This window comes from Physeter macrocephalus, chromosome 19 (assembly GCF_002837175.3).
Source record: "Physeter macrocephalus isolate SW-GA chromosome 19, ASM283717v5, whole genome shotgun sequence".
Classification (NCBI taxonomy): domain Eukaryota; kingdom Metazoa; phylum Chordata; class Mammalia; order Artiodactyla; family Physeteridae; genus Physeter; species Physeter macrocephalus.
The window spans coordinates 60,789,627-60,798,428 of record NC_041232.1 but is presented as its reverse complement, the minus strand read 5'-3'; the positions used below and the strand labels follow the sequence as shown (position 1 = coordinate 60,798,428).

The 8,802-nt window shown below is 52.5% G+C and overlaps 1 protein-coding gene across 1 annotated transcript in view; it reads left to right on the top strand.

Annotated features, from left to right (window-relative positions):
• The window catches only part of LOC114484344 (lipoxygenase homology domain-containing protein 1-like), a 59,815-nt gene extending 58,927 nt beyond the window's left edge, over window positions 1-888 (top strand). Inside the window, exon 11 of the mRNA XM_028479942.1 lies at window positions 284-888. Within this exon, the coding sequence (XP_028335743.1) occupies window positions 284-764 (481 nt within the window). The 3' untranslated portion in view covers window positions 765-888. The remainder of the gene's footprint in view (window positions 1-283) is intronic.
• The last annotated feature ends 7,914 nt before the right edge of the window (window positions 889-8,802 follow it).

Below are 8,802 nucleotides of genomic sequence, written 5' to 3'. Positions count from 1 at the left end.
TCCGGACGCGCAGGCTCAGCGGCCATGGCTCACGGGCCCAGCCGCTCCGCGGCATGTGGGATCCTCCCGGACCGGGGCGCGAACCCGGTTCCCCCGCATCGGCAGGCGGACGCGCAACCACTGCGCCACCAGGGAAGCCCCATCTTCACATTTTAATGCAGACATTTCCCGCCCTAAGAGCCTGTCACCTGGGGAAGGAGTCACTTGTGGATGCCCAGGGCCCTGGGGGAGGGCGTGAGCCTTGGCTGGTGCGCGCTAACCTCCCCGCCTCCCCCCCTTCCAGGTACTTCTTCAACTGCGACTGCCTCATCCCCCTCAAGAGGAAGAGGAAGTACTTCAAGGTCTTTGAGGTCACCAAGACTACGGAGAGCTTTGCCAGCAAGGTCCAGAGCCTGGTGCTGGTCAAGTACGAGGTCATCGTGACGACGGGCTATGAGCCTGGGGCGGGCACCGACGCCAATGTCTTCGTGACCATCTTTGGGGCCAACGGCGACACGGGCAAGCGGGAGCTGAAGCAGAAGATGCGCAACCTGTTCGAGAGCGGCAGCACCGACCGCTTCTTCCTGGAGACACTGGAGCTGGGCGAGCTGCGCAAGGTGCGGCTGGAGCACGACGGCAGCGGCTCCGGCTCCGGCTGGCTGGTGGAGAAGGTGGAGGTCACCAACACCAGCACCGGCGTGGCCACCATCTTCACCTGCGGCAGGTGGCTGGACAAGAAGCGGGGCGACAGGCTCACCTGGAGAGACCTCTTCCCTTCCGTCTGAGAGCTAGAGGCCCTCGCTCCTCCTTCTCACCAACTTGTCCCGAACACATCCACTACCCCCCGCCTTGGCTTTCAGCAGTCCTTTCCCGAAAGCCTCCTGGAGCTGGGACTGGGGGCCAGAGCTCCATGGTCCTTCAGAGGCCATTGTGGGCAACGGCTTGTGGGGTCCTACACCCTCTCGGGTCTCCTGGATCCAGATGAATCCATCAACCTGTGTCATAATCCATTGCTGCACAAAAATAACTTTTTGCATTTTCTTTTTCAATAATAGCGGTGACCAGGCTGAGGCTTGCTGCCAGGCGTGGATGGGAAATTGGGGCTTCACCCAGGGGATAGAAGTGGGGAAGAAGAGGCCACCAAGATGATGTATTTTAAGCAAAAACTAATTAAAACTTTTTTCCCAGAAAAGCTGGGCTAATTAAATTATTACCAACCACACCCAGCAAAAGACTCATCTGGGCATCTGCTCACTTAGATATGCATCCTTTTCCCAGTTTCAATAAATCCAGTGGCAAACAGAGAAAAACATCAGGAGGAAGAATTTTAGCTAGAAGGATTTATGACCCTGTGAACAGGTACATGATTCTTTCTGTCCCTTTACAAAGGACACATTGCCAAGTGCCGGCTGGCTGCCCCAGCCAGTGATAACACAGTTGAGACCCGGAGACCTGAGCAGGTGATAGGGTGCGGGGAATAGGGGGAAGGAGGTGCCTGGAACAGTGCCTGGAACTGCCTGGTCCCTGCTGCACCCGGGCTTGGAGGGGAGGAGGGCATCGGTGGTGTTTAGCACTGTGGCTCTCTGTGGGCAATGTGGACTGAAAGCTGAGAAGGGATTGGAACAAAATAAAGATGTGGTCTCTGCCCTCAAGGGGGATGTGACCCTGATGGAGAGGCAGCAAGAGAATCATATATTCATGTGCGTGCACAGATGTGCACGTACACACACACACACACACACACACACACACACACACACACACATATCGCTGGAGTGTAATACAACTCAGCCCCTGACTTCTGATTTTCCTGCGGAGGCAGGGGTGGGACTGAGCAGAAAGGTGCATCAGGCCAGGAAGTCTTCCTGTAGGAGGTACCCAGTACCAGGATTTCTGCTGTGTCACCATGGACCCTCTAGCCCAGACAGGTGTAAACTTGGTGAGGCTTCATGGCTCTGAGCTCTCGGAGACCCTTGGAGAGAGGCTGTGGCAGTAAACACAGGCCCGGAGGCAGCAAGAAGCAGTCTTGGGTCCCAGCTCTTCCTTTTCCCTGCTGGGAGAGCTTGAGCACATGGCCTCATCTCTCAGCCCTCAGTTTCCTCATCCGTCAAATAGGAAGAATTATAATACCAACCTTGTAGGCTACTATGAGGACTACGTGAGTTAAAATGCAGACTTAATTCAGCGCCTGCACTGAAGGGTTTGTCCATCATGTTAAACAAGCAGGACTTAAGGGGACTGGGGTGGGGTGGGAGAGAAGTAATCATTAAATAGCTTTATTTGTATCTTTTTCTGGAGCGGATTCTTCCCTTTGTCCCTGGATGAAAATTAAGGCAAGCCTCATAACTCTTCTGGACTCTCATAGGTAATAAAACGTCCAACAACCACTTTAAAGTCACAAAGTCCATCTCAGTTCTGTAATGTAAATGTGTGGCTCCAATACAAAGGCCAAAACATTCCACTCAGATCTGAGTCTCCTCCCATCCCCCAGTTCAGTCCTAGCACAAGTGGTAACGACAGTGCGTGAAGAGCGAGCGTGTGGGTGTGTCAGTGTGCACACGTGTGTGTATGTGTGTGTATGAGTGTGGGGTCAGCCTCACCTCTCGCCCCCACCTTGCCCTTTTACTCCTGCTCCCCGCTCTAGCTGATCCCGGTTTCCCACCCCTGGCGGGGAGGGAGGAGAGGTGACGAGGACAGCTTCCTGTTGGGGGCGCTACTGTGGTCAGTGTCCTTTCTGGACTGGCAGCTGTTTGGAGGCTTCGTCCCATGAGCACTTGTGTGGGTTCTATCTCAGGCCCTTCACCACCCCCCCAACTCTGTCTTGCTTAGGATCTAAGACACCCAGTAGGATGTCTTCTGGCATCCTTTGCTCTGACAGACTCTGGGCATTCAGGCCACTTGGCTCTGCCGTCAGTGGCTGGTCAGCCCATCCCTCATCCCCACGATTTCTCTGGACACATCCCTCTCTCCAAATAGCCCCACTGAAACCCCAGTCACTAGCCTGGGGCAAAGGGCAGCCAAATGGAAGGAAGGAAGGAAGGAAGGAAGGAAGGAAGGGAGGGAGGGAGGGAGGGAGGGAGGGAGGGAGGGTGGAAGGAAGGGATACTCCCAGCCCACCTTCAGCTCTTTCTGAAAATCCTGCCCTGTATCCACGGCCCCTTTCTCAGGCTCTCCACCCTCTGTCATACCTGGAGGACGAGGCTCAGCTCAAAGTTAAAATCGCTTTCTGCCGTGTCCTCTGGCAAGTGCCTCTCAGTCTCACTATGGAATGTAACATCTATTGTCTTGTTGAACCAGCCAAGATTGGATGGGAAAAGCCCCTTGTTTTGTCAGTTGCTGATGTGCTCAATAAATGTTGGCTCACTCTTACTGGGATAGGGCAGGTCTGGTTTGGGGACATACCCCAGGACCTGAGTCAACTTTCTTTCCATCCCTTACCTTCCCTGCCTCCTCTGCTTCCTCGCAGGGGACTTGTTAAGATCAGATGAAACTACCGCTGTGAAAGCCCCTTCGAAACTCTTATGCCTTCCGTTCATCCGGGTGCACTTCATTCACACAGGGCACCCCCCACCTGCCTCGTTCCCCAAGTTCTTGGGACCTGGGCCGCTTGCCCACAGCTCCGCGCGCGTCCAGCATGTTACCCTCCAGCAAGGCCACACCCACCGTCCCCTCTGCTGGGCCTCTTCTGGGGCTGTTCCTGTGCTCTTAAGTCTCCTCACCACCGTCCACCCCTCCCTCCCACCCTGTTCTGAGGCCCCAGGCTTGGAGGGTATAATGGTCAGTAAAAAAAGTCAGACAGAGAAAACAAATATGGTATATCATCACTTAGGTGTGGAATCTAAAGCAAACAAACAAACCGTTGAATACAACAACGACAAGAAACAGACTAGACCAGTCTAGCCTCCCTGCTTTGTAGGGGCGGGAACTGAGGACCAGAGCAGACCTCTGACTCACCAAGGGTCCCACAGCGGCAAAGCTGCACTTGCACTCGGCTATCTGACGCCCTTCACACTCTGAGGAGGAGGTGGGGGAGACGTGCACATCGGTGGAGCGGGGAGTTTGCAGAATCCACGTGTGTCAGGTCCCATCCCCACAGCCCTGCGTCTTTGCGCTGGCACTGCCTTTCCCTTGGGGCCCTACACTTCTCCTTCCTCCACCCAGGCTGCAGGCAAAGGTCGAGGGAGACCCACTTATCAGGGTGTTGGGGAGAAGGGTAGAGAAAGGAGGAGCCCCTGCTGCCCTCTGCTCCCAGCTGCTGCTGCCCCTGGGCCTGCCCTCTGCCCTGAGGAAGGGGTGCCAGACACCCATGAGGAGCCCCCCAGGGGAGGGCTCCCTCAAAATCTCACCCCGTCTGCCTCTGGGCTGGGCTTTACCTCTCAATTCCTGCCTCTTCTTTGCAAGCCGGCACAGGAATCCCCCTTTTGGCAGGGCAGAAAGGAAAGCTGGGATCGGGAGAAACAAGCAGGCAGCCCAGGGTGCAAACTTGAGGGAGGCGCTAGACCTCAGGCTTGTGCAAAGGTAAGCCCCGAAGCTGGGGCTTCCTTAAACATTGCACCCAGGGCATCTCTCTTGCCTCACCCTCAGCCCTGGCCCTAGAAGAAAGACAATCTTCTACCCAAAGCCCCCACAAAGCTCTGTACCCCAACAGTCCGAATTCCAAGGCTGAGACCCAGCAACCAGCCATGGGGAAGATGATGACATACCCTTCTCTTGGGAAGGTCCCTCCTGAACCCCTCTCACCCTAAAGACCCTGCTACCGACATGGCCCCTGGTCATCACTGGGGTGGTCAACAATGGCAGGTGGCCCTGGATGCCACCTCTCCTCCAGCCAAGACCAAACCCCTCACCAGGGCTCTGGGTGAAGAAAACATAAGATTTTTTTATAAGGATGGCTTCTTGAGTGCCAAGGTTTTATATCCGTGTGACCTTTCCTCACTTGATTTAGAGATAAGTCGGCATTAAAGAATATTTGGAGAGAACCTTAAATGTAATGCTACAAATACAAAGTACTTCCGAATAAATATCCCGGGGGTCCACATTAAAGAAAAAAGACTCATTCGCAGTTAGCACAAGCTACTTACACAGGAACTGTTGCACTGAAGTCTAAGAAACACTTGCTCTTAAGCAGGTTAAAAGCCTTCGATCTTATTTTCTCAGCTCTTTGGCTGAACAACACTTTTCTTCCAAGATTTTGATATAAGTACACTCAGCCCAGTTCAGATACACCCCTTCTTGAATTCTGATTATGTGGGCTCCAATGGCATGAGGTCAGAAGTCCTATGGGTGCCCCAGTTCCTGAGGACCCTTGGTGCTGTGTGTCTGTCCTGAACAGGTACCCCCATTAGTCCCAGCCCCGTGACAGAGCTCGGCACCAGGCATCACTCACCCAATTCCTGCCTCTTCCTTGCAAGCCGGCACAGGAATGCCCTGAGTGAGGGCAAGATAAAGCTTGCCCTGAGTGAGGGCAAGATAAAGCTTCCAGGGACAGGTGGGGGGGCCTCAGCCCTGGACAAAGGGAGTAGTGGAGCCTAGAGGAAAGGAGATTTGACATGATGGGCCTGAGTGAATGACTTTTTAAGGGAGGAAAGAACATTTTACCTAAATTTAAAAGGGGAACTTTGGGCCCTGGGATGGTGCAGGTGGGGGAGGCAGTGTTGCTAATGAGCTGGAGGGAAGATGCTTCCAGCCTTGAGGCCTCAATGTGGCTTTTCTTCTAGAATCTCCAGCTGAATGTGGAAAAGAATGAAGCAGCGACTCCTGGTGTCTTGGTGTTGAGGCCTCAGCCACCAGCCCTCCTACTGGATAGACAATTACTAGTGTCTGACCATGGCGTGGAACGGCCAGAGGGGAAGAGCAGACATTGATGGGGCCTGGGAAACTCTCCAGGAAAAGGAGACGGAGAGAGGGATAAGAGGAGAAATACTATGGAAGGCAGGGATTTAACAAAAAACAAAACAACATCACCATCCTCATCTTCTACATGGCTAATATTTATAGAGTGCTGACTATATTCCAGACAGTGCTTTACACACGTGAGTTCATTAAATCCTCAGAAAGACCTATGAGGCAGGTGCTATTGTTATCCCCACTTCATAGATGAAGAAACGGAAGCACAGAGAGTGTAAGTAACTTGCCCAAAGTCACACAGCTAACAGGTGCCACAGGAAGCCCAAGGGCAGGGGTTCTCCTCAAATGAAATGTTAGCTGGAAGCTCGAGGTATGTAAAGGTAGAAGAACTTCAGCTGTGGCTGGTTGGGGGCAGGGAGGGTTCTGGGACAGAAAGCGCTCAGGAAGTGCAGGTCCCGTGGGAAGGAACGTTGCTTGCAGGTGAGGCTACGTGCAGGGCAAAGGGGAGTGCGGAAAGGACAGTGCCTGGCGGGGAAGGCTCTGGTTTTCTGCCTCCAGGTAATGGAGAGTGTGGGGGAGAAGCCAGGGCCAGAGGCCAGGTGTCATCTTGGGGCCACGCAGTGTCTGCTGGGGTGGCCTGGAAGTGAGGCAAGGACAGGGTGCAGGTTAACTTGCTGGGTCACCTTGACTGGCCACGGGGCGCCCAGATTAAACATGATTTCTGGGTGTGTCTGTGAGGCTGTTTCAGATGAGATGAGCATTTGAACTGGTGGACTCAGTAAAGTGACCGCCCTCCCCTGTGTACGTGGGCCTCATCCAATACCTGGAGGGTCTGGATAGAGCCAAAAGCAGAGGAATGGTGAATGTATCCCCTTCCTTCCTGCCTGCTTGAGCTGGACATCGGTCTCCTCCTACCAGCAGGACTAGGATTTTCCCCATCGTTCCCTAGCTCAGGCCTTCTGGACTCAGACTGAATTATACTGTTTGCTGCACTGGGTCTCCAGCTTGCAGAGGGCAGATCATGGGACAGCTCAGCCTCCAGAATCATGTGAGCCAATTCTTCCTCAAAATAAATCTCCACATATATAATATACATATGATATATTATATCATATTATATATGATATATTATATATATCATATCAATCCCATTGGTTCTGTTTTCCCCTGACAATCACAGCTGGACTCTGTCCTTCTTAACCTCCTGGAGGTGGGAGAGGGGTGGAGATATCCGAGGAAAGAGAGCCACTCCCCCAGCCCCAGAAGGCCATGACCCAACAGAGATTAAGTAGACAAAGACAACAGAGGTAGTCCAGGGAGATGTTGGGGGAGGGAGCCTGGTCTGCCATCCACATGCTTACAGTTGGCAAACCAGGGACGGGGAGTGTCCACATGGCTGGCTAGTGGCCGGGCAAGGACTAAGAAGCTATGGTTCCTGAAGGAAGAGACACAGATGGAACTGCGTGGAAAACAACAGACAGCATTTTGGATCATCTCACTGGAAGGAGAACTGGGGATTCTGAACATACATTAACCTAATGAAAACCATGGACTTTAGTTAATAATAATGTATCAATATTGGCCCCTCCACTCTAGCAAATGCACCTAACCAAGGCAAGATGTTAATTACAGGGGAAACTGGGTGGCCTTGAGAGAACATATGGGAACTCTCTTTATTTTCAATTTTCTGTTCACCTAAAACTGTTCTGAAAAATAAAGTCTCTGACTTTAAAAAAAAAAAGAGTTCATTAATATGGGTTCTGCTTGCAGTTTATGAGAGAAAGCCGTCTTCCAGTTCACTGACCCACACCTTTCTGAGAATAGACTCTAGACACCGCAGAGTGTCTGACTTTGGGGTCTTAGGAAGGAATAAAAAATCCACTCCAACTTTCAAAAATCAAATTCCTTCTCTCCTCTGGAGAAACTGAGGAGCCTCCAGTTCAAAACACAAGAGGTTACATTTGAAATTGATCAAAAATGGGAACTTTCAGCTTTAAGATCCATAAAGTTCAGGAAACAGGTTAATGAGGTGATTCTTCACAGAATAGAACAGATTCTTTCAGAGATAAAGAGGTAAAAGAAAATAATAGATAAGAGAGGAGGAGGAGGGAGAGGAAGGGAGTTGGGAGGGGGAGAAGTGGGGAGGCTGAAGGCGGGGGAGGGGAGCCGGGAGAAGGGAAACAGGTGAAGGACAGGGAGAGGATGAGGAGACAACAGACACTGCCACGTGTCCTGGATGAACACAGGTCTGTGAGCGGCTTTCTCTGGACGTTTCCTGGGTGTGCACAGAAATAAGCACCCTCCACGAGTGAGATGTAGTTAGCAATGCAGTTCATTTTTATTAGTTATAAATAAAGTACAAAAAATCCACCAAAAGTGAATCTAAGCATTTACACAATTCCTAATGTCTCCGCCTTTTCATTGATGCACTATTGCTTTAATATTCATAATAAATATTCTTCTAGCTTTCTGCTATAAAATAGTCTATGTAGCAAAATGTTGCACAGCACAACAGAACAGAACAGCAGGAGGATTACAAAAAAGGACAATCAACACTGAGGATAATCCTTTCACTTACCAGGGGCAACCAAATTACCCCCTCGAGGGCCTGGTGTCTCTGGCTCCATAGCTGAGAAATGAGCCACTGCCAAGGCCAGGGGTGGGGCTGGGGAAGGGGAAGGCTGGGGTGAGGAAGGGCGGGGGACAGGCCAGCCAGGGCAAAGGGCACTTCCCACTCCGACCCCACAGAGCAGCATAAGGCATGTCTGTCCAGGAGCCCTGCCAAGGGGCAGCATCAGCCAGGCCCCCTGCCAAGGGGCAGCGTCTGCCAGGCCCCCTGCCAAGGGGCAGCGTCCGCCAGGCCCGGCAGTGTGGTGGTTATGCCCCAGTGGGCAACTCCACAGGCTGCCTTCACAGAAAGCAGGTAAGCACGGCTCCAGGGTGGAGGCAGAGGGGAAGCTGGGCAGGCAGCAGGCC